The sequence below is a fragment of the Scyliorhinus canicula genome, chromosome 1 (genome assembly GCF_902713615.1).
Source record: "Scyliorhinus canicula chromosome 1, sScyCan1.1, whole genome shotgun sequence".
Classification (NCBI taxonomy): Eukaryota; Metazoa; Chordata; class Chondrichthyes; order Carcharhiniformes; family Scyliorhinidae; genus Scyliorhinus; species Scyliorhinus canicula.
In genome coordinates, this window is record NC_052146.1 from 228,225,148 (window position 1) to 228,251,605 (window position 26,458).

General features: G+C 48.5%; 1 protein-coding gene across 7 annotated transcripts in view; it reads left to right on the top strand.

Annotated features, from left to right (window-relative positions):
- pde10a (phosphodiesterase 10A) overlaps positions 1-26,458 on the top strand; it is a 628,597-nt gene that overhangs the window by 465,789 nt on the left and 136,350 nt on the right. For all 7 annotated transcript variants that reach the window (XM_038808728.1, XM_038808759.1, XM_038808768.1 and 4 more), the window contains 3 exons: positions 950-1,001; positions 10,592-10,734; positions 14,488-14,580. In XM_038808728.1, the coding sequence (XP_038664656.1) occupies positions 950-1,001; positions 10,592-10,734; positions 14,488-14,580 (288 nt within the window). The remainder of the gene's footprint in view (positions 1-949; positions 1,002-10,591; positions 10,735-14,487; positions 14,581-26,458) is intronic.

Sequence of the window (26,458 nt, forward strand, 5' to 3'; positions counted from 1 at the left end):
CGGCAGGAGAGGCTTGACAGCGGCGGGACTTCGGCCCATCGCGGGCCGGAGAATCGGCGGTGGGGGGGGGCGCCGACCGGCGCGGAGCGATTCCCGCCCCCGCCGTGTCCCGAATTCTCCGGCACCGGAGATTCGGCGAGGGCGGGATTGACGCCGGCCCCCGGCGATTCTCCGACCCGGCGGGGGGGGTCGGAGAATTTCCCCCATGGTTTGTACATGTTGCTAGGAAACCTCTGGTTATATCGAAGGCCCCATCGTAGAAAATTTGAGAAGCACTGCCTCTGTCTCGTTTAAAAATGGTTGAGAAATGCAAACTGCCATGTGGTCTGTTGAGTCAGAAATAATATTACGATTCACATCTGCTATCTGCACCAATTAATTGATAAGGAGAATTTAGTGGCCACAGACGAGTCCAAAATGAGAAACGTAAAGAAACTTAATTCATTACTCAGTATATCCAGTACACTTCAGCTTCCAGCTGGGACTATTCTTACTCTGCTCCCATCTGGGCCGCCTTTTATGCTGGAGTTAATTTACTCCGTTGATGGGCCCCTGCCCCTCAGCGGAGAAGCTCGTATTCCATGAGGCTCAGGGAGAGGCAAATTAGTCCGTCCCCATAGGTCTCATGCAGGTTGTAACAGAGAGGTAAGTTAAAGAAATTAGAAATGATTGATCATAGGTGTCTCGCACTTTGTTTCACATGAGATTTTAAATGTTGCACAATCTACAAAGATTATTTAGATTAGATATGACAAGAGAATTCCTTAAAGTGTTGAAACTAATTTTTATTTTACAAATGGCATATGAGGTTGTAATCCTGGTAACATTTTGTTCATTCCAGTCAGAGCAGATCCTGATTCCATCAAAAGAACAAAAGTTAGCACAAAGAACTCAAAAAACAATCTGGTGTCGAAATCCCTACTTCAATCCATTTTTTCTTTTCTTGCAGAACCTACTTTGATAACATACTGGCAATAGATTCCCTACTTGAACACATTATGGTAAGTACCTGACAATGTTTTATCCAGAGACTCCTGGAAGAATCCAAATATTTGACTTCGATGAAAATTGATGGAATAAAGTATGGTTCACTGTTTCTGCTTGTAATGGCTTGAGTCAATCACACACATTTGGCAGAAAAAAACAGTCTGACAACATCTGTGGAAGGAGAAACAGATGCCCAAACATTCATCACGACAGAGAGCCTTTCCATTATGACAAAAATTGCAGAATGGCTAAAATCATAAGCCCTGCCCCCAAAGGTGGCAATTCCCATTTGCACAGGGACAAAAATAAGGATGGGGCATATTTCATGCATGTGCATTTTACAGGCAGCTGTCCCATTTAAGTCATTAGCTGTTTCCACTCGAGTGGGATTTTGGTGGCCTTTAAATGTGGTGCGCAATTCTCCGAGCCCCGTGCCGGGCCCCGTGCCGGGCCTGACGCTGGCACGCGATTCTCCAAGATGCGGAAAATCGGCGGCATTTGCGCCGGTGTGTTTGACGCGGCGCCGGCCGTGGGCTGCTGGAATCCGCGGGGTCGCCGATTCTCCAGCCCGGATGGGCCGAGCAGCCACGCAGAAAAAGCAGAGTCCCGCTGGCGCCGTTCACCCCTGGTCGCTGCCAGCGGGAACTCTGGGAGGCCTGTGGGACAGGGAAAAGCGCTCCTTCACCGGGGGGGTCCTCTGATGGGGTCTGGCCCGCGATCGGGGCCCACCGATCAGCGGGCCGGCCTCACCTCCCCCCCCCCCCCCCCCCCCCCCGGCCTACTTTGTTGCGTGGCCGGCCCCTGAACTCCCACGCCATGTTGCGTAGGGGCCGGCACGCGGGGCCCAACTGTGCATGTGCGGGTTGTTGCGGTCCCCATTTGCCGCCAGGAAGGGAGGCTGGAGAGGCGTGAACTGCTCCAGCGCCGTGCTGGCCCTCTGTGGGGGACAGAATCGGTCATCTCCGTGCCCGTTTCGCGCCATCGTGAAACACAACGGCGCGAACACTTATTCTCCATTTTGGAGAATCGCCCCTGTGAATCCTGAAATCTGCAGATTAGATCTGGTAAGAGCAGGTCTGAACTTTCTGGATTCATTTTGACAGCCATGGTAGCCGTTGGAGATAAGATACCCCCTATGCATCTCGTCCTGGGACATCTTTTGGGGGGGAGATAATATGGTGCCTTCTTGTGGAGGTCTGGTGCCCTTTGGATTTGTTAAAATTAAGCATATATGTATGAAAAAAGGGACTAAACTTATTACTGTTTCTCAAAGAATCAAAGGACAGGACTTATAAGTGCTTGCCAGCTTCATTTGACAGGTGCTTTTGAGAGATCCACTTCTGACAGCTCCTCTGGCTCATTGAAACTATCAAAAAAGTCAAGAGGAGCTGTCAAAAGTGTCAAATGGATCTCTCAAAAGCACCTGACAAATAGAACTGGCTAGTCGCTTATACGACCTGTCCTTTAATTCTTTGAAAACGTGTCTATCGAGTAAAGAAAAGGTGCTGGATTCTCTGTTGGTGGGATTCTCCGTTGCGCCGACAGCGTACCCACGCCCGGGGATTTCCCTACGGCATGAGGTTGCCCACAGTGGGAAACCCCATAGGCCAGCTGTCGGATGGAGAATTCTACTGCCAGCGGGGGCCTAAGGTTTGCTATTTTGGTCTGTCTGTTGACATAAGGCTGAGGACTTCATTATTGGATAACTGCTGCCTGACTGATTTCATAATCATCCATTATCACAACAGAGTGCCTGCCATTTCACAGTTTAATTGACAGCTACATGTGGTATAGACTCTTTGAAAAGGGACAATGAATTCCAATGTTTAACAATGCTTGTTATAGGGGATTGTACACTTTAATTAAATGTTCGTCACTGTAAGGCTTTATTTAGTTGAAAGAATGTAAATGTACTGAATGGGGTTTTTATTGATGAGAATATTTTTTTAATATAGTGAAGCCTGCAATAGACGCTGATAAAGTTATCTGGGTTCTGATGTCTGCCAATGGTGGATACTGGGTGAGATGACTTAATAGGTGTAAGGACAAAGGATAGTGGGTGGGAAGCATAGGTTTTCATGAGTTGGCACAAAGTTGACATGGGGGTCATAAAGGGTGCTGGATGGGCCATAGGTTGGCATGGAGGGTGTGAGGAGCCATGGGGCAGTAGGTGGAGTAGCATAGGTTGGAATGGAAGGTACAAGGGACTATGGGAGTGAGTGGAGTCGCATAAATTACCAGAGAGGGTCTGAGCAATTTTGGGGGGTGGTGGTGTCACATAGGTTGGCATGGAGAGTATAAGGAGTTATGGGGGGTGGTCTGGGGCATGAAGTGGAAAGGTTGGCATGGATGAAACATAAGGAATGTGTGGGGAGGATGTTGAGATGGATGAGAGCTGGAGGGATGTTTCATGTTTTAATATTTTTTTAAATTGTGGACACAGTGCCCAGACCCCTTAGGCAGGCTTTCTGCCTAGTTCACCTGTGCACCTGGCAGCCTCCCAGGTCTTTGAGCCCAGCCTTCCACATCTAATCCCGACTGAAAACCTGACATCCAGGCAACCCAGGGATGAAAGTCCAAGCCAGGGTTAACATTTTGAGTTGAACATTTCTTTTTCTGCAATGGAGTTATATTCAACTCAAAGACTCATATTTGACTCAAAGCATTAACTGTTTCTCTCTCCAAAGATGCTACTAAACCTGCTGTGTGTGATAGTATTTTGTTTTTACACCAAATTTCCAGTGTCCGCAATATTTTTCTTTGAAATAGGTATTTGGCATTTTGCTATGAGGATGACAGATGATTAATACTCCGGCACTCTGTTGTCGTTGCTCTTGTTAATGTTTTCCCTCTATGAGATGCATTGCACAGGCATCAATATATTTACTCAAGTACATTTTTACATATGATTACAATTGGAGATTTCCTGGAAAAATAATTGTGGATGTGGAAATAATAATCTTTATTATTGTCACAAGTAGGCTTACATTAACACTACAATGAAGTTACTGTGAAAAGCCCCTAGTCGCCACATTCCGGTGTCTGTTCGGGTACACAGAGGGAAAATTCAGAATGTCCAATTCACCGAACAAGCACCGGCTCTCCTTGAGCTCTTTTGAATCTCCAGCTTGTCTCGGGCTCTTTTAAATCTGCGGCTCCACTCTCGCTCTTTTTCTATTCTTTAGAACTTGGCTGGCTTGGTCAGTAGTGCTACTACAAACTGGACATTGATGTTCCCAGCCTGAATACATTCTGTCCCCTTGCCACCCTAAATCCTTCTTTCAGTCAGTGTTTAATATAGAAGTATACTGAGTAACCATGCTTCGAGGTCACATTCCTCCAACATCTCAAACTCATTCCCACTGTAGTCGATCAGCATTCTTGGTCAGGCTACGACTTTCGGCGCCAGTCGGAGGCCATGCAAATCATCCAGACTGAGTAGTTTCCCTTCGCTTCCGTGTCGAGTTTGCATTTTATCAGTGTGTCGTTTAGCATCACTGAAATGGTCCATCTGTTTTCAACGGTATCAGCTGGATTAGTACTGTTGTTCCAACTAGTCATTAAAACTTCTTCCTCTCTGTGTTCGGACTCATCATGTCCTTGGTTGAGATTAGATCAATGAAAAATAATTCATCAAGGGTCATCTCATTAACTGCATTGATTAACCCCATTTGGTCCATTGGAGGACGCAAAAAACATTGTTTCGCAAAACGATTTATACGGTCACACCTGGAACATACTTTTTCATATGTTGGACATTGCCGTGGGCCATGGCGATTGCCACATTTCTGGCATAAGATGGTGGCTCCTGTCGGCTGTTTAAAATGTCCGCCGCACTGAGACCACATTTCTTATTTACCTGCATCATGGTGCTGATGGTGCTGGCATCCTCTTCCATGTTGGCGGCAAAATATTTCAGAGTGCGTTTACTGATTTGCTGTGCAGCCAACTCACTCGCATGACAAATCTTTATCGCATTTTTTAATTTCAGGTCTTCCTCCCATAACAACCCTTCGCAGACCTTATCATTCGATATGCCAAATACTATTTGATCACGTATCAAATAGATTTTAGATCGCTGAGATTGTAGGACTGGGCCTTCAGCCTCAAGTCAGTTACAAAACTGTCGAAAGATTCACTTAATTTCTGGGTACGCATACAAAAAATATATCTGTCAAATGTGTCTTTTTTTTTCGGAGAGCAATGCTGATTGAAGTACTTTGTCACCTCATCGTATCTCTTACTCTCCTCTTCACTATCAAAAGCAAATGTATTATAGGTTTCAATTGCTTGTTGACCTGCCACCATGAGCAGCAATACAATTCACCTTTCATCATGCTATGCCTGCAGGCCAAGGGCTGAGACAGAGAGTTTAAATTGCTGTTTGAAAATATGCCAGTTTTTGTCTACATTACAATAGACTTGAAGCTGGTGGGGTGACTTTAAACTATCGATCTCGAATTTCAACATCATTTGTTGCGTTGAGTCGCCAATGGCCGTAGTTACCAGGTCGGTGGAAGAATCTTCTCTCTTTCGTTCTTCGGCCGGTTTCATTTTGTCTTTTCTGCTGTTACCTTCAACTCTTCAACACTCCTGGTATCATGTTGCATTCTATGACTTTGTCTTTGCAATGATTCATACAGAACAGCTGGTGACTTAAGTAGATTGATGCTTTATTGATTTACACATGGTAAGGTAACAATCAGAATGTTATACAGACTAAGTGACTGATTGAGTTACGTTAGACTCTCTTGGAGCTACCCTTATGTGCGACTGCCCTGGTGTATGCCTTACAACCTTCTGGCGAGAGCCGGATATCACATGACTGATGTCTGATGCCACCTGCTGGTTGGCGGTCACATCGCTAAGTGTGTAGAATATTATTCACAACATATCACCATACATATGAGCTTCTCAATGTTCCCATCGATGCCAGGCCACCAGACATAACTATAGGCCAGCATCTTCATCTTAGAGGAGCCCGGTGACCACAGTGTAGGTCCTTCAGTAGGGATTCCTGACCTGTAGTGGATTGTCTACACGAACTCCCCACAATATAACACCGTCCTCCACAGTGAACTCCGAGAGCTTCTGGGCAAAAGGCTATTGGGCTGCAGGAGGGGTCCACTGCATTCCGCCGCTCAAAAGCATGTGGCAGAGTTTCGTCAGTCTCGGAGTCTGCTACATCCATGCTTACATCTGAGCAGCCAAAACTGGCAAAGTAGGAAATTTGCAACCACTTAATCCGCCATTGGCGGGGTTGGGGAATTCATAGGCAATGGTAGACTAAGAGCATTGGCATGAGCAATCTGCATACCCGGGTGGTATTGAAACAAATATACATACGTGGCGAGTAGAAGCTCCTAGTGCTGAGTTTTGGCTGATGCAATAGATGCGATTGCCTTATCGTCCCTAAAAAGGCCGAGCAGAGATTTGAGGTCTGTCACAATAGAGAGGTGCTTCTCATAAACATATTAGTAGAATTTCTTGACTCCCAAGTATTACCGCCAAGCACTTCATCCCGATTTGAGCCTGTCGTCTCTCAGCGTCCGCCAAGGTCCTTGAGGCAAAAGCGATGGGGCAGTCATGCCATCGTCCCATCTGTGGGCCAGCACCACCCCAATGCCATAGGGGGAGACATCTCATGCCAGGCTTAGTGACCGAGCTGGATCATTGTGAGTGAGGAGCTATGTGGACGACAGACGCTCTTTCACCCCAGTGAATGCTTTGTCTTGCGATGCACCCCAGGACCACTTTTGGTCCTTCTTCAACAGTATGCGGAGTGGAGCCAAAAAGGTGGCCAGGTTGGTAATTAACTTTCCAAAATAATTTACCAGGCCTAGGAACGACTGGGTTCAGTGGTGTTCTACGGGGTCGGGGCCAAAACTTTGTCCCCTACTGGGTGTAGACCATCCCTGTCCACTCTGTATTCTAAGTAAGTCAGCCTCCCCGGACAGGCGGCGGAATGTGGCGACTATGGGCTTTTCACAGTAACTTAATTGAAGCCTACTCGTGACAATAAAGCGATTTTCATTTTCATTTTTTCATCGTTCTAATGTGGAACACATAATTTCTCCTCATTAGCCGGGCGCCCACTTGGGAAAACCACCTGAGTACTTCTTGGAGGTTGTCCATTCGCTCCTTCTCCATGGTGCCTGTGATGAGCAAGGCATCTAGATAGAAGGCCACTTTCAGCAGACCCTGCAGGATACTTTCTGTTACACGCTGGAAAATCGACGGGGCAAATGAGACCCCAAGCAGGAGGCGGGTGTATTCAAATAACCCTCTATGGGTGTTTATGGTCGCACATTTTCTGGAGGCTGGATGTAGCTCCATCTTTAAATAGCCATGCCACTTGTCAAGTTTTGTAAAAGAACATCCTCCAGCTAGTTTTGGGGACAAGTTTCCAATCTGGACATCGGGTACCGGTCCAGGAGTAAAGCTCTGTTTACCTTGAGCCTGCAATCCCACAGAGTCGGACAGATTTGTTGGGCTTCAATATTGGCACCACAGGTGTGGCCCACTCCGCAAATTGTACAGGGCATATAATCCCCAAATCCTTCAGGCGCTGGAGCTCCATGTCAACCTTGACAATGAGTAGGAGACTAGGCCTCACCCTAAAGGACCAGGGCTGAGCATCAGGATCCTCGTAGATACGGGCCTTGGCGCCTTTTATCCTGCCCAGACCCTCCTGGAACAGGTGGGGTATTTGCCCAGTATGTCATACAGATTCCCGGTGCCTCTCCGAAAGACTTATTGCCATTTGAAACAGAATACTCGCAACCGGTCATGCCCCAGAAAATTGGGTCCCGGTCCCCGTACCACAGCCAAGGATAGCCGGACCAACTGTTGCCCATGTGTTACCGGAGTCATGGTGATCCCCACAATTCTCAGAGGCTCGCTGGTATAGGTTGAAAACCTCTCCTTGGTGTCATAAATATCAGCGGCAGGATCACTGCACAAAGTCATCAAAACGCCTGATGATTCACATTGAAGACAGCAGCTCCAGTGTTCATTTCCATGACTACAGGATGACCATTTACTTGTAATGTGACCCTGATCGGTGCTACCTTCGAGGCTGTGAAGCAGTTCAGCAGCATCAAACAGTCCTTCCCATCTGGGTGGCTCATGTGCAAGGCCCTAGTTCATGGTGGTCTCAGTGACTGCCTTGGACAGAGTTCTTTGCACTGAATCTGGCAGCTCTGGCCATCACGTGTCCTCTGACCACACATTTGGCATTGTTGCCAGCTCTCACCTTTATCCTCGGTCCCACAGGTCAGCGGTGGCTCCCGGCTTGACCCGGTTGTGGAATTGCCTCAGGAGTTGCCCTTTGGGAGGTGATCTGGTCTGACTGGCATTATCCTGTGATGCAGTGGGAGTTCAAAATGGAGGGCGGGCCGAACTATGGACACCATAGACCATGGGCCCCTGCAGCTCTTGCACCCCTTACTCTGAGTGCTCACGGGGCAGTGGCAGCTTGATGGTCCATTTTAAATCTAAGGTGGGCTCCGCCAACATCTTCCTCTGAGTGACCATGTTGTTTATCCCACAAACCGGCATATCCGTCAACATTTCAGAGAGGGATGGCCCGAACTTGCAATACTCTACCAGTTGTCTAAAGCAGGTCAAGAAGCCAGTGACCGATACACCTGGAGACCAAACCGCTGTGTTAAACCTATACCTCTGTGTGATAATAGTAAATTTAGGGTCATAATGTTCTGCCACCAACGAGACCAGCTTGTCAAATGATTTGGAGTCTGCTGCGGTGGGTAAGTGAGCCTTTAGAATACAAAAGTCGGGGCTCCGCAGCAGTCATGAGAATGACTTTCTGATGGTATTTCCCCCAAAATCCATTAGCCTGGAAGAAGAACTTCATGTGTTCAGCATACTGACTCTAGTATTCCAGGCCTGCATTGAAGGCATTGAAAGCTTACCGAACAGTGGCATCTTGAACTTTTATGTCTGCAAGTTCTGAGATTGTAATCGTCTGGGGTGGCTGGGCAGTTCCACAAGTGAGTCTGCCAGTTAAGTAACTGAGGAAGCCAGTGGCTTCCAGAACAAGGATTGATTGAACTACATACAATACTCTGCCCATGTCAGTAACTCTCTCCCAATCCAATTCTTGTTGGGGCAACCAACAGCTCGTGGCCCTGCTTGGGCCGACTTTATATCTAGATCTAACTAGCTCCATCTGGGAAGCTTGTGCTCCACGAGTCCCACGGGGAGATTGTCAGTGGTTTCCCTGTGGTCCTCGTGGGGGCTATGGCAACCACCAATATTAACAGCAACAACAACATAGAAGAATAAAAGCAAAATACTGCGGATGCTGGAAATCTGAAATAAAAAAAGAAAATACTGGATAAACTCAACTGGTCTGATCTGGCAACATCTGTGGAGAAAGAAACAAGAGTTAATGCTTCAAGTCCATATGACGTCAGCGCTTCCTGGTCACATGCTGCTTTACATCCTGGTTCTGCGATAACATATGCAAGTCATTTGCATATTCCCTTAAAGTGGCATTACAATATTCCCAACATCAAAACAGCCGTTGATTTATTTTATTTTGTTACTGTGGGCCAGACTTCCGCTACCAAGGCAAGTAGCGCAAGTCAGGAAATTTCCAAACTCCGCAGACTCTCTTCGATATAAAGGGCAATTTTTGCCCCAGGATTGAGGCGTGGGTCTGGACTCCCATCTCTGGAGACAGACAGCCGCTGAAGCGGACAAGTGCTGGGATGAACTTATTAGGAAGCCCACCTCAGTTGCTTCAGCCCCCTCTCCCCCTCACACCCACACGCTACAATGCTTCCTCCATGCCTCCTCATACCCCCATGTGACCTCATATCTCATGCTTCCAAACCTCTTCCGTGCCACCTCATATCCTCATGCAATCTCCATAATCACTCATCTAGTATCCACAATGGGCATATCCCAGGAGCCATGTGGAGATGAAATTCAATTAAACTTCTGACAATCTAACAGAGCTTTCACACACATACACTTGATACAGAAAAAAGCTCATTCATGAAGCTCATTGAATCCCTTCAAGTGGTCAAGCTGTTATAAAAACACCTCTATTCAGTAACCATATCAGGGACAGTTAATCCTTTAGCATCAATTGTAACAACAGCCCTTGAGAAATATCAAAACTGAACACTACTAAGATTGCCGGAATATTGGGAAAGAGTATTCTAAGTTACACAAGATGGCGTGAGAATCAATGCACTCCTAGTTCATTTTAATTTTAAAGGGCTGGAGATTTAAATAGCTTCACATCGTGACACTTAAACAGGCCTCATCTTTCAAGAATGTTTATGTCTCCCGCAAAAATAGGTAACTCCGACAGTGCAGGTTGAGGTCCTCGTAGCAGTGAAAATGGACCCTTTTAAATTATTTTCAAAACACTCGGCAGATTCATGTTTCATTCCTGTGCAATTCATGCCTTGTTCCTTTTTCCCTACCAATGAAGCGAGAAATGAGAGTCGGACTTCCCGGTCCGTGTCTAGCCCACCATTTTTAAAGGTCTCCCGAATTAACCCAACTCTGCAAAAATTCAACCTGATGTTTCATCTGTTATTGATTATCTTTTAAAATTATTTTCCAGATAAATGCAAAAAATTTGGTGAATGCAGATCGCTGTGCGTTCTTTCAGGTTGACCACATCAAACAGGAGTTGTATTCAGACTTGTTTGACATTGGCGAAGAGAAGGAAGGAAAACCAGTCTTCAGGAAAACCAAAGAAATTAGGTACCAGGTTGCAGCACTTAGCACTGAGCATCACCTAGACTTTTCATTGCAAAATTAAAAAATTAAGGAAAAAAGTTAAATGTAATAGTTTTATCCTAATTCATATCTCTGTTATCTAATTGACAGTTGACCTTGCTGCAGTTTTGTACTAATGAGGAACACTGCTTTGTGTTTTGCTGTGTGACGTACAACATTAATGTTGACTATGTGGGTGGGATTTTCCCAAAATTGCAGAGTGATGGATCAGGCGAGAAAAGTTATGTGAAACTCACTAACTTCACAGATGCCTTTTCTTGCCTGATTAAACAGCATTCTGTGCAATTTCAAAGTGCTGGCAAGGATCACACAGTCAGCTGGAGTGGCGGGGCATTTCAAAGTTACATTAAAGACCCCCCTCACAGAGACCGAGATACCTGCAAGGAGATCAGGTCCCGTTCCCCCCCCCCCCCCCCCCCCCCCCCCCCCCCCCCCCCTTACGGCCAAGGGGAACACCCCTCAGCCCTGCCTCAACACCATGCAAGCATCGGGGTGACCTGGCACTGGCCCCTGGCACCTCCAAGGTTGGGCACTCAGGGCATTGCCCAGCCATGTCACTGACCACCCGGGGGCTATACTCACCTCTGTTCGCCCGGAACATAGAAATTAGGAGCAGGAGTAGGAAATTCTGACCTTGGAGCCTGCTCCACCATGCAATCAGATCAGGCTGATCTGTTCCTAGTCTCAAAGCCACCTCCCCACCTGTTCGCCATATCCCATTAACCCATTTTTCATCAGAAATATATCTATCCCCTCATGAAACCATTTAATGACTCGGACTCCACCGCACTATGACCAACGAGTTCCACAAATTCACCACCCTCTGCGAGTAGTGCCTCCTCATCTCAGTTTTAAATCTACTGCCTCTCAACCTATATTTGTCACCTCTTGTTCTAGATTGCCCCACAAGGGGGAACATTTTCTCTACATTTACTTTATCAATCCCTTTTAGTATTTTATATACCTCAATCAGATCCCCTCTCATCTTTCTAAACTTCAGCGAGTCTCAGCCCAAACTGTTTAATCTTTCCTCACACGTCAATCCCTTCATCCCCAGAATCAATCTGGTGAACCTCCTCTGAACTGCCTCCAATGCCACCATATCCATCCTCAAATAAGGACACCAAAATTGGACACAATACTCCAGATGTGGTCTCACCAACAGCCTATACAATTGCAACAATACTTCTCTACGTTTATATTCCAGTCCTTTTGCAATAAACACTAACATTCCATTTGCCTTCCTTATTACATTTTGTACCTGCACACAGGCTTTCTGTGATTCATGGACAAAGATACCCAGATCCCTCTGCCTAGATGCATCTTGAATTTGCCTTCCATTAAGATAATTTGTCTGACTATTTTCTCGGCCAAAATGGATAATCTAATACTTATCCACATTAAACTACATCTGTCAAATTTTGGCCCAATCTCCTAGCCTATCTATATCCGTCTGTAAAATCTGTATCTGCTCTTCACTGCCTGCTTCCCCACCTATTTTAGTATCAACCGCAAATTTTACTATGTTACACTCTATCCCTGCTGCAGATCATTTATACAGAGTGTAAACAGTTGAGGTCAGAGGACTGAACCTGGTGACACCCCGCGAGTTACAGTTTGCCAGCCAGAGAAGGACCCATTTAACCCGACCCTCTACTTTCTGTCAGGCAGCCAATCCTCAATCCAATCTATTATTCTACCCCCATCCCCCTGCGATCTCACCTTCTGGATCAATCTATTATGTGGCATCTTGTCAAACACTTCTGGAAGTCTAGATATACCACATCCACAGATTCCCCGTTATCCACCTCGCTAGTTACTTCCTCAAAGAACTCAAGCAAATTTGTCAAGCATAAAACCATGCTGACAATGGTGGATTGAGCTTTGTCTTTCCAAATGTTCAGTCATCTCCTTCTTAACGATTGATTCCAGCAACGTCCACACCACAGAAGTCAAACTAACCGGTCTGTAGTTTCCTACCTTTGGAAAAGGGGAGTTACATTAGTGTGTTTCCAATCCACTGAGACCTTTCCATAATCCAGGGAATTTTAAAATGTCATAACCAATGCATTCACAATCTCTGCTGTCACCCACTTTAATACCCTAGAGTGCAGGTCATCAGGTCCCGGAGACTTATCTGCCTTTAGTCCCATTAGTTTATTCACTACCTTCTCCCGAGTAATGTTATTGCACTAAGTTCCTCTGCATTAACTGCAGTTCTTGGAAAATCTTTTATTACACCCTGCTTTGAAGACAGAGGCAAAATATTGATTCAGTGCCTCCGGCATCTCTGTGTTTCCCATTATTACTTCACCACTATTGTTCTCCAAAGGGCCAATGTTTACTTTAGCTAATCTCTTCCTCTTTATATACTTATAGAAACTCTTGGTATCAGTGTTTTATGTTTTCTGCTAGTTTCCTTTTGTCGTTCATCTTAGCTTTTTTGATTCTAATTTTAGTAGCTTTTTGCTGACCCCTAAAGTTTTCCCAATCCTCCACCTTACCACTAGCTTTTGCAGTATGGTATGCCCTAGTTTTTGCCTTTATGTCCTCCTTGACCTGTGACTTTCAGCGTGACCATCCCAACTGGTTTGCGCTTTTGAAAACCAGTAGTGATTAGCGTCAGAGTGACGTCTTGCCCCCAGGGGGTGAGGACATAATGTGGGTAGACACTGTGGCGTAAAGCCTTTAAAATGAAAAACAAACGAGGATGTAGCTGTCAGAGCAACAATAGAAAACAGACACTTCTACAATGCATTCATTCATACGCCACCTTGTGTGACTTAGAATAAACCTTTCCCATCTATTCCGACAATTGCTAGGCGTGAACCTGATTACGTCACCGGCTGGGGGCGAGGGAGATCTGCCCGGTGTGTCGACAATTCCATTGCCTTCTGTTTTAAGAGTATTCACACACTCATGTAATTGATTAACCATTAACGCAGCAGTGAAAAGTTTATTGAGTCCAGATGCTAAACATTTGCCTATAGCAATTGCATGTTCTGTATTTTAACTACCAGATGGGTACAATTCTCTCAAAAAATTTCCAAGTGTGGTCTCTGGCAGGAAAAGATGTGCGATTCCCACCGAGTGGTTCGGTGTAATCCATATCGCAATGAACCCGCACTTAGAACTTATTTTGGAGGTTAGGGCGAACTACGCCCTGAGTGAGGGGAGTGGGACCTGAAGGCACTGACAGGTCCGGCTCCTCATAGATCGGGGTGCCATTTTTAAACAACGCCCCAATCTCAGACTAAAGCTCCTGCCCCCCTTCTCACTGACAAAGACTCCCCCCAATTGCCGGCATGAGGATTTAAATATGCTAATCTGGTCACACCCTCACCAGCTGGAGCGGGCCAGGAGGATCAGAAAATGTTTGGTACCCAAACGCAAAACCTGTTTCAAGCCTCTCCCAGAATTCTGCCGACATAGCGGGATTTGCATCAGGCACAATGCGGCTGGAGAATCGCCCCTGATGTATTTCTTTCCATACAGTCGGCAGGAACTGATGCCAAAGCTTCAAAATATCCTGAAGCATTTCTGAGGCAGGTTATGAATATTGTTATCCTTTGTAATGTAGCTTCGTATACTCAACTAAAATACTTCCTGTTCAATTTCTTTCAGAGTTATTCGAACAATTGACATTTGCTAATTCATTGCTGTGTCTTCTAAATACAGAATAAAAATCTCAAACTCACTGTCTTTCCTGCGGTTTAGATTTTCTATTGAGAAAGGAATTGCCGGGCAGGTGGCACGAACAGGAGAAGTCTTGAATATTCCTGATGCCTATGCAGATCCACGTTTCAACAGGTAATGTGTGTGCAAAGCACCTTGCATGGTTACTTCAATGTGTGGCCTGATGTTTGGGACCAGATGCAGAGTATTCCGACAGCGCAGTCAACTGAATTATGAGTCACCACAACACATTTTCTTAGCAGTATAGCACCATCAAAGTGTTATTGGCCTTGATCAAATCTCTAGGCAAGACTATCTTTAGATCCATCTTTTCAACTGTGTTTAACAGGTTTGTCCCCCACAGAGAACACAACTACATTCTTGTGATGAATGGTATCGGTAACTGCTGTAACTGTACCTTGCCTTTAATACATTGGCCCTTTAAGACCGGGCTTGGAACCCTGGGGGACTCCGCCTCTGGCTCCGCCCCCAGGAAACGGTATATAAGATGATGCTCACTGGGCAGCAGGCTGTGAACACACCTCTCGGCAGCTGTCCGGTTCTCTGACGATTAAAGCCTTTGAATTACCAATCTTCTCTCCTGTGTCGTAATTGAGGGTACCTCAATTTAATCATCAGACAGATCAAGATGGACAGCGCTCTAAAGCCGGAGAAACTCAACCTAGACGCTCGGTCGCCGGAAGCCCCAGACATTTTTAAATATTGGCTCCGGTGCTTTGAGGACTATCTTGACTCCTCAGAGACTGAAGTCAACGGCGCTCGCAAGCTGAGATTACTACATGCTCGGCTGGGCCACCGACTCTCCTCCGTGATCGAGGATGCTACGACCTATGAAACTGCGGTCAATATACTAAAGAAACGCTTCGTAAAGCCAATTAACGAGGTACACGCCAGACATTTGCTCTCGACCTGCAGCCAGCGCTCCGGGGAAACTCTAGACGAATACGTAGAGAGACTCACTGCGCTCGCGAGGAACTGCAATCATAAAGCAGTGACGGCAAAAGCCCACATGAACTTGCATATTCACAATGCCTTCGTGTCAGGTACCAGGTCCTCGTACATCCGGCAGCGGCTCCTAGAAGACGGGGCAAAGGATCTCCAAGGCACGGTAACGCTTGCCTCTTCTCTAGAAACGGCCCACCGTAACCTCCGTACGTACTCCGCGGACCTTACGAATCCCTCTCGATCCCCTCCAGACTCGGCCACGCTACAGGCCTGCGCCGCGCGGCGATCCGCTCACTCCAGGGGTCCCCCATGCTATTTCTGTGGGCAAGGCCAGCATCCACGTCAGCGTTGCCCGGCCCACTCCACGATGTGCAACAACTGCGGGAAGAAGGGGCACTTCGCTATAGTCTGCCTGGCTGGGCCCAAAGGCCGCAAACAAAAGCCTCACCAGGCCCAGAAATCAAGCTCCCGGCCTCACAGGCCCCGCAACGCGGCCGGACACGCCTACTTACAAAGCGTCATCGACCTCGTGCGAGTCATGGGGCGGCCATCTTGGCGGCAGCCATCTTCTAATCCCGACACGTGCGACCGACGGCGGTGGCCATTTTGTGACTCCAGGAGGCCATTTTGTGAGTCTGACTCAACCGAGGACTCTGACTACCCGCAACTAGGAGCGATCACGCTCGATCAATCGCGGCCAATGCACCTGCGGAACTCAATGATGCGGGTACAAACAAACGGCAACGACACTCCCTGCCTATTCGACTCCGGGAGCACGTAGAGCTTTATTCATCCAGACACGGTAAGGCGCTGCTCTCTGCTCACCCACCCCGCCTCCCAAACTATCGCCCTCGCTTCAGGGTCCCATTCGGTACAAATCACGGGGTATTGTGTCGCGGACCTCGCGATTCAAGGCGCAGAATACACCCGTTTTAAATTCTACATCATCCCTAACCTCTGCGTCCCCCTGCTGTTCGGTCTGGACTTCCAGTGCAGCCACCGGAGCCTGACACTGAAGTTCGGCGGACCCCTGCCCCCACTCACAGTAGGCAGCCTGGCGACACTCAAAGTTGCGTCACCCCCCTCTTCGCGAACCTCACTCCCGACTGTAAGCCCGTCGCCACCAGGAGTCGGCGGTACAGTGCCCAAGACATGACTTTTATCAAGTCAGAGGTTCATCGGCTACTACATAGAGGCCAGCAACAGCCCTTGGAGGGCTCAAGTATTGGTAATCCGCTCAGGGGAAAAGCAACGAATGGTAGTGGATTATAGCCAGACTATAAACCGCTTTACGCAACTCGATGCGTACCCACTTCCCCGCATAGCGGAAATGGTGACTCAAATCGCCCAGTGTTGGGTATTCTCCACGGTCGACCTAAAATCGGCCTACCATCAACTCCCTATCCGCCCAGAGGATCGCCCCTACACGGCTTTCGAAGCAGCCGGTCGGCTGTTTCACTTTCTAATGGTCCCTTTTGGTGTCACAAACGGAGTCTCCGTTTTCCAGAAGGGCGATGGATCAAATAGTGGACCAGTACAGCTTACGGGCTACCTTCCCGTACTTGGACGACGTCACCATCTGCGGCCATGACCAGCAGGACCACGATGTAAACCTGAGGAAGTTCCTCCAGACTGCCCGGGCTCTCAACCTCACATATAACAAAGTGAAAAGAGTGTTCCACACAACCCGGCTCGCCATCCTCGGCTACGTCGTGGAAAACGGGGTCTTCGGCCCAGACCCCGACCGCATGCGTCCCCTTAAGGAGCTCCCTGATGAACCATCAATTGAACGTGAGACGAGTTGCTGTACAAAAGTAAGGCTTTAATAAGCTAGATGTTAGCCCTGCGGTCGACTACAGTAAATGGATGACCGCCGGGCGTACTGGGTATTTATACCTCGCCCTGGAGACGGGGTTAACTCAGCCTCTCGACCAATCGGGGAGCCGTCACGTGACTGGTCTCAACCAATCGGTCGAGAGGCACATGACCGACCAGGGCCAATGGTAAGCCGGTGTTCTGCACCAATGGCAGACAGCTATATTAATCATACCACCACACTCCCCCTCCCCCGTAGCCTCAAGGCACTCAAACGGTGCTTGGGGCTTTTCTCCTATTATACCCAGTGGGTCCCCAGATATGCAGACAAAGCCCGACCACTCATTAAGACCACGGTCTTTCCCCTGACGGCTGAGGCCTAGTCGGCTTTCAGCCGTATCAAGGCCGACATCATCAAGGCCGCCATGCACGCGGTGGACGAAGCCATTCCCTTTCAGGTAGAAAGCGACGCGTCAGACGTCGCCCTGGCTGCTACCCTCAACCAGGCGGGCAGACCAGTAGTGTTCTTCTCCCGAACCCTCACCGCCTCGGAAATTCGGCACTCTGCAGTCGAGAAGGAGGCACAAGCCATTGTGGAGGCCGTGCGGCACTGGAGGCACTACCTCGCCGGTAGGAGGTTCACCCTCGTCACCGACCAACGGTCGGTTGCCTTTATGTTCGATAACGCACAACGGGGCAAAATAAAGAATGACAAAACTCTGAGGTGGAGGATAGAGCTCTCCACCTATACGTACGATATTAAATATCGCCCGGGGAAGCTCAACAAGCCCCCGGATGCCCTGTCCCATGGCACGTGCGCCAATGCGCAAAAGGACCGCCTGAGAGCCATCCACGATGACCTGCCACCCGGGGGTCACCGGGCTTGCCCATTTCATCAAGTCCCGCAACCTACCTTATTCCACAGAGGAGGTCAAGGCCATGACTAAGGAATGCCAGATCTGTGCGGAGTGCAGACTGCAATTCTATCGACCAGACAGGGCTCGCCTGATAAAAGCCTCTGGGCCCTTTGAGCGACTAAGTGTGGACTTCAAAGGGCCCCTTCCGTCCACCAACCGCAACATCTATTTCCTCACCGTTATCGATGAGTTCTCCCGCTTCCCTTTTGCTGTCCCCTGCCCCGATATGACCTCGGCCTCCGTGATCAAGGCACTGCACAGCGTCTTCACACTGTTTGGTTTCCCCGCTTATATCCACAGCGACCGGGGTACATTGTTCATGAGCGATGAGCTGCGTCGATATCTGCTCAACAAGGGCATCGCTTCGAGCAGAACGACGAGCTATAACCCGTGGGGAAACGGGAGGGTGGAGAGGGAGAACACGACAATTTGGAAGGCTGTCCTTCTAGCCCTACGGTCAAGGAGTCTCCCAATCGCCCGCTGGCAGGAGGCCCTACCCGATGACCTACATTCCATTAGGTCGCTCCTCTTTACGGCCACGAGCGGGACCCCTCACAATCGTTTGTTTGTCTTCCCCAGGAAGTCCACCTCTGGGGTCTTGCTTCCACGTTGGCTGACGACTCCGGGACCAGTCCTACTCCAGAGACATGTGAGGAGCCATAAAACAGATCCAATAGTCGAGAGGGTCCAATTGCTACACGCAAACCCTCAATACGCCTACGTCGAGCACCCCGACAGCAGGCAGGATACCGTCTCCCTGCGAGACCTGGCACCCGCTGGCTCTCCCACCGACCCCCCCCCCCCCCCCCCCCCCCCTCCTACCGACGCTCCCCTCCCCGCACCAACTGCCGACCCTGACAGCACCCCCACCCCCATAGCGCCCCCAGCCGGCACCGATCACCCTAGTCACCCCGGATACCCCCCCGCCCAAAGCGGGCAAAGGCTCAGTCAACCGTGCTCCCGGATATACCACCATCGAAACCGACCGTATCCACGGCACCACCACCGAAGCGGAGAAGGTCAGCACGGAAGGTCAGACCACCCAAAAGACTGAACTTATAACCCCACTTCACCCCCGACGGACTATGTGTTTTTTTTTAAACAGGGAGTGAGTGTGATGAATGGTATCAGCAACTGCTGTAACTGCACCTTGCCTTTAATACATTGGCCCTTTAAGACCGGGCTTGGAACCCTAGTGGACTCCGCCTCTGGCTTCGCCCTCAGGAAACGGTATATAAGATGATGCTCACTAGGCAGCAGGCTGTGAGCACACTTCTCGGCAGCTGTCCGGTTCTCTGGTAATTAAAGCCTTTGAATTACCAATCTTCTCTCCTGTGTCGTAATTGAGGGTATCTCAATTCTGGGAGCTCAGCTCACTGAAACTGGTGGTTAGGCTTGACCATCAGATTTGTGAGGCATGAAATGATTTTTGTTTTGAAAAGGTCTTGAAAAGTGACTGTGTGAACCTCATTGCACCTCTTAATTTTAGGCAGTTGTATTTATGTTATTCCCATTCAGAAGTTAAGAATATTCTTTCATATATTCACTCTTCCCGGGCAGCTAACTTATTTGATATGAGTGTCATTGGGACTTGCTGTTCTGTCTTTTTAAAGTTTGATTTGTAAAGGTGAGTCTGACAGTTCAGTGGATCTAAAATGGTAGTTTTTAACCTTAGAAAACTCACCCGTTACCTCAAACCTTTGCACAGTTCATTCTCCCAAGACCGTCATAGCAGCAATATCAGAAACAATTCAACTCCAAGCCTTTTCGGACAAAGGGATAGGTTTTAAGGAACAGCTTAAAGAAGAAGAGAGAGGTAGAGCGGACAAAGTATTTAGGGAGGAAATGACAGCCCAGACTGCTGACTATTCTCTCTAATGGTGAGACAAAAGAAATAGGTGATGGATGAGTCTGGAACTGGGGGCTGCATTGTTCTCGGGAAGTTGTAGGGCTGGTGTAGGTCACAAAGAAGAGGAGCTTGCAAGGCCATGGAGGAAGGGTGAGCATTTTAAATTGTATGTGTCATTGGACTGGGTGCCAGTCAGTGAGGGCTGGGGTGATGGGTGAGTTAGGAAAGCGACAGCAGAGTTTTGGATGAGCTGCAAGTTATAGACGGTGAAAGGCTGGCCAGGTCACCATTGGAGTGGTGAATTAAAGCAAGGCTGATGGTTTCAGCAATAGATGAGCAGCAGGAGGTGGGGGGAAAGGCTTGGAGGTGAAAGTAAGTGATCTTGGTGATAGAAATCATATGAAGGACATTCGGGAACATAAGGGATTTCTGGGTAGTTTATTCCGCAGTTTGATCAGACCCTAGAGGAAACCAGGTGAGGGTGTTACTATCAGTCAACAGAGTTGAAGGAACCAAGGGGAGATAAAAGAGGATGTCATGCAGACTGCAACCCTGTTCAACCTGGACTGTGTGTTTGCTTCCTTTTGAGGGTAAGGGGAAAGACTGCAGGAGGTCAACCATAATGCTGATCCAAGCACCCATTTGTCAGGAGGATATCCAAAGGTAAAGGACCAAACCGGAAACATGAAGATTCAGTAATTAAGGTTTTTGCTGGCATCCTCTTCAACCACAAGCAAGAGGCCAGAAGAGTCTGTTGCCTACCTGGTGTCAGGGTAAAGGGTACCCTGATGCAATGAAAAGTAATTAGGAGAGAGAGAGAGTTGGAGATCCAATTCGTTGGACGAAAGATCGATGAAAGAACAAGCAGGAGGTCCTGCTGAGGAAGAGATAGGGGCTAAATTAAAAGTCAGAACCATTGAGGGAGATTATTACCTAAAAGACCTGCAAATTAGCAAATGAAGAAAGATACCACGTTGTTCAAGGATTCGTGTGGGAACGAGGGTTCCATAGCATGCTGACACAGGAAGGAGCTGTGTCACTCGGTGGATTCACCTGGACCAGAATTGGGATCAAGATCCGAGCTGAAAGTCAAACAGAGCTGTTGAAAGGACGTTGAACCAATAAAGAGCAGGAGCAAGGGGGAGGCCAGAGGGAAGTATGCCTCAAAGAAAAAGAAAAATAACTGAAAGATGAAAAAAGGAATGACAGTAAAGACCTGGTCACCAGTATGGTTAAAGATACAGATAAAGTCATTACAAAGGTACGATAAGTTAAATTGGGTATTAAAAATAACCTCAGGGCATAAAGACAGGACCAAGGCTATTGCCTAGTTGAAAGTTCTACGCAATAATACATGAAAACTAAGAAATAAAACAAGTTAATTAGAAGCAGTAATTCCCACATCCAGTCCCACATTCTGTAGTCACCATAACTGAGGTCAGGCTGCAGACCTGAGCATGGCCATGAGATAAATGTTCCAGGTGTTACCACACCCTGGGCTAGTGAGTGGTCAATTCCAGTCCCACATGCCCCGAGTCACGACACAAGTGAATTAACCAATAATTCTTATAAAAATGGCTGATAGAACATAGAACAGTACAGCACAGAACAGGCCCTTCGGCCCTCAATGTTGTGCCGAGCCATGATCACCCCACTTAAACCCACGTAACCCACATACCCGTAACCCAACAATCCCCCCATTAACCTTACACTACGGGCAATTTAGCATGACCAACCGTGAGAACAGTACAGCACAGAACAGGCCCTTCGGCCCTCGATGTTGTGCCGAGCAATGATCACCCTACTCAAACCCTATACCCGTATCCACCCTATATTCGTAACCCAACAACTCCCCTCCCCCCCCCCCCTTAACCTTACTATTAGGACACTACGGGCAATTTATCATGGCCAATCCACCTAACCTGCACATCTTTGGACTGTGGGAGGAAACCAGAGCACCCGGAGGAAACCCACGCACACACGGGGAGGACGTGCAGACTCCACACAGACAGTGACCCAGTCGGGAATCGAACCTGGGACCCTGGAGCTGTGAAGCATTTATGCTAACCACTATGCTACCTGGTTCTTTTTAATTTATCTGGGTGTTCCTCACAGAAGAAAACGATCAGGGTATGAGGGGCGGGCTGGATTCTCCGTTCCACTGCGCCAGATTTCTGGTTCAGCACGCCGGCGGGGTGCTCCATATCGCCGGCTGGTCAATGGGGTTTCCCATTGTGGGACAGCCTCACGCCGTCGGGGAACCCCCGGGCTGCCAGCAATGCGGAGCATCCCACCAGTGGAGAATCCAGGCCAATGTCTTTGGCCCGTGGCTGCCCAATATTACAGTCACCAGGTTTGTAACTGTAAACATAATTACTGTTTATTTATAACAAGGGCTATCATGAAATATGCAGTAAGTGGTTAACAACGGATCGCAAACTCGCCCCCCCCAACAACCCCTCTACCTCAACCAGCGCCCGGGACCCTGCCAGACGCGACCCCAGAAACGAAACAGCGCCCTGGACCTCGCTAGCGCCCTGGACCCCGCCAGATGCAACCACCTACCTCCCACAAGGGCTGACGTCTCCCATCGGATCCCAGGATCATCCAGCAGCAGCCGCCGACCGAGGAAGCGAGGGAAACGCAGCGGTTTTCAGGTTAGACTGAAGCAACGCGGTTTCAAGACCCCCTCTCCCCAGCCATACTTACCTCTCAGAGGGAAGTTAGAGACTGCTGTGTGCTCTGTTTCACAGAGACATGGCTCACCCCCGCCTCACCGGACTGTGCCATACAACCTGAAGGCTTCTCTATTCACCGGGCGGACCGCACGGCATCTTCAGGCAAAGCGAAGGGTGGAGGGGTTTGCCTCCTCATCAACTCCTCCTGGTGCTTGGACGTGATGACCCTGGCGACCTACTGCTCCCCAGACCTGGAATACTTGACCGTAAAGTGCCGCCCATATTATCTTCCACGTGAGTTCACTTCAGCCATTATCACAGCGGTCTACATCCCACCCCAGGCAGAAGTGAGGAAGGTGCTGGATGAACTGTACACAGTCATAAACAACTATGAAACAGAACACCCGGAGGCCTTGTTCATTGTGGCCGGAGACTTCAACAAAGCCAACCTCAAGAGTGTACTGCCAAAATTCCACCAGCACATCTCCTGTCCTACCAGGGGCGACAACACTCTTGACCACTGCTACTCAAAAATCAAGGACGCCTACCGTTCCATTCCCCGACCGCACTTTGGGAAATCAGACCATAAGACTGTGCTCCTTCTCCCTGCATACAAGCAGAAACTCAAGCGGGAGAATCCAGCTAAGAAGGTTGTGCAGTGCTGGTCCGAGGAGACAGAAGAGCTCTTATGTGACTGCTTAGAGACAGTGGATTGGTCCATATTTAAGAACTCAGCGACTAACTTAAATGAGTATGCCATCACCGTCACAGACTTCATCAGCAAATGTGTGGACGACTGAGTGCCAAAGAAAGCAGTACGTACGTTCCCCAATCGGAAACCATGGCTCAATCGCGAGATTGACTCCCTACTGAAGGACAGATCTGAGGCGTTCAAGGCAGACGACCCTGTCATATACAAGAAATCCAGGTATGACCTCCGCAAAGCCATCCGAGATGCCAAGAGAGAATATCAAACTAAGCTAGAGTCACAGACAGACTCTCGGCGGTTGTGGCAAGGACTAAACAACATAACGGGCTACAAAGCGAAGCCGAGCAGTATCTCTGGCAGCAGCGCACCCCTTCCCGATGAACTTAATGCATTCTATGCTCGGTTTGAGCAGGTAACCAACAATCCGCTGTCGAGTGCCCCAGCAGCCCATAATTCACCCATACCCACCATCACAGTTTCCGAAGTCAGATCGGCCTTCCTGAAAGTGAACCCACGGAAGGCGATGGGCCCGGACGGGATCCCTGGTCGTGCACTCAGAGCCTGCGCATACCAGCTGGCAGAGGTATTCACAGACATCTTTAACCTATCCCTACTCCACTCCGAGGTCCCCACCTGCTTCAAGAAAACCACCATCATATCGGTACCAAAGAAGAACCAGGCAACATGCCTCAATGACTACCGCCCGGTGGCCCTGACGTCAGTTGTAATGAAGTGCTTCGAGAGGCTGATCATTAAGCGCATCACCTCCATACTCCCGGAACGCCTTGACCCACTTCAATTCGCATACCGTCGCAACCGGTCCACATCAAACGCCATTTCCCTGGCCCTACACTCATCCCTTGAGCATCTCGAAAACAAGGACTCCTACATCAGACTCCTATTTATTGACTACAGCTCCGCCTTCAACACCATAATCCCAGCCAAGCTCATATCAAAGCTCCAAAACCTAGGACTTGGCTCTCCACTCTGCAACTGGATCCTTGACTTTCTGACCAACAGACCACAATCAGTAAGAATGAACACCAACACCTCCTCCACAATAGTCCTCAATACCGGTGCCCCGCAAGGCTGCGTACTTAGCCCCCTGCTCTACTCCCTGTACACACACGACTGCATGGCAAAACTTGGTTCCAACTCCATCTACAAGTTTGCTGATGACACGACCATAGTGGGCCGGATCTCGAATAACGACGAGTCCGAATACAGGAGGGAGATAGAGAACCTAGTGGAGTGGTGTAACGACAATAATCTCTCCCTCAATTCCAGCAAAACTAAAGAGCTGGTCATCGACTTCAGGAAGCAAAGTACTGTACACACCCCTGTCAGCATCAACGGGGCCGAGGTGGAGATGGTTAGCAGTTTCAAATTCCTAGGGGTGCACATCACCAAAAATCTGTCCTGGTCCACTCACGTCGACGCTATCACCAAGAAAGCACAACAGCGCCTATACTTCCTCAGGAAACTAAGGAAATTCGGCATGTCCACATTAACCCTTACCAACTTTAACAGATGTACTATAGAAAGCATCCTATCGGGCTGCATCACAGCCTGGTATGGCAACTGCTCGGCCCAGGATCGCAAGGAACTTCAGAGAGTCGTGAATACCGCCCAGTCCATCACACGAACCTGCCTCCCATCCATGGACTCCATCTACACCTCCCGCTGCCGGAGGAAAGCGGACAGCATAATCAAGGATCCCTCCCACCCGGCTTACTCACTTTTCCAACTTCTTCCATCGGGCAGGAGATTCAGAAGTCTGAGAACACGCACGAACAGACTCAAAAACAGCTTCTTCCCCACTGTCACCAGACTCCTAAATGACCCTCTTATTGACTGACTTCATTAACACTACACCCTGTATGCTTCAACCGATGCCAATGCTTATGTGGTTACATTGTATATCTTGTGTTGCCCTATTATGTATTCTCATGTATTTTCTTCCATGTACTGAATGATGTGTTGAGCTGCTTGCAGAAAAATACTTTTCACTGTACCTCGGTACAAGTGACAATAAACAAATCCAATCCAATCCAACAAGCTAATACCTACTATCCACTTTAACTGTCCCACCTCGACCCACATACACAAGACAGACAAACACAGAGGAGTGGAAAGGGTTAAAAAAGTAATAAGGTGAGGATCAAAAGATAAATGTCTTTGCTTCAGGTGATATATAGCCGATAATGGCCTTCTTTGTAGAGTCATTCATTCGCTGTAGTTTCAAAAATGCAGTGCTCACAGGCATCAGGCATTCTTTTTTTTTAACTTAGAGTACCCAATTCAGTTTTTCCAATTAAGGGGCAATTTAGTGTGGCCAATCCACCTACCCTGTACATTTTTGGGTTTTGGGGGCGGAACCCACGCAAACATGGGGAGAATGTGCAAATTCACACGGACAGTGACCCAGAACCGGGATCGAACCTGGGACCTCGGCACCGTGAGGCCGCAGTGCTAACCCACTGCGCCACTGTGCTGCCTGGGCATCAGGCATTCTTAAGAGACACCTTGGGTGGGATTCTCAGTCGGCTGATGCCAGATTCGGGAAAAGCAATTGGGCGGAGAATTGGTTTTGATGCCAAAATCATGACGCTGCCTGTTTCACGCTAAGTCACAATTCTCCAAAGCCTTGACAGCGGCGTAAATGCGTTCCATTCTGTATGTACCATATATGTCGTTGGCATATCATTAGAGGGCATGATCCAGTATTCTCCGGGGCCTCTGTGATTTTCCGCCTCCAATGGGGCGAATTCCCGGCGGCAAGATTTACTTGTATTTTTTTAAATTGTGAAACAGGTGCCTTGGCTGCTGAGGGAGAGAGAGGGGGCACGGAAAGTGTCCAACATCGCCATAGTTTGCTGACAGTTTTGCGCTGGCCGGGGGACTTTTTCCAAGGCCGGGGAAAGTAGCGGGAGTGGCCAGGAGGTAGGCTGTGGAGCCAGGGTGGACGGGCACTAAACACCATTACTGTGGCCTGCAGCCGCTGACAGCCCACTATGAACCTAGGGCCACAGGTTATACTGGTCTCCCCTAGGACACCCCCCTGGGTGCCCTCTGGCTC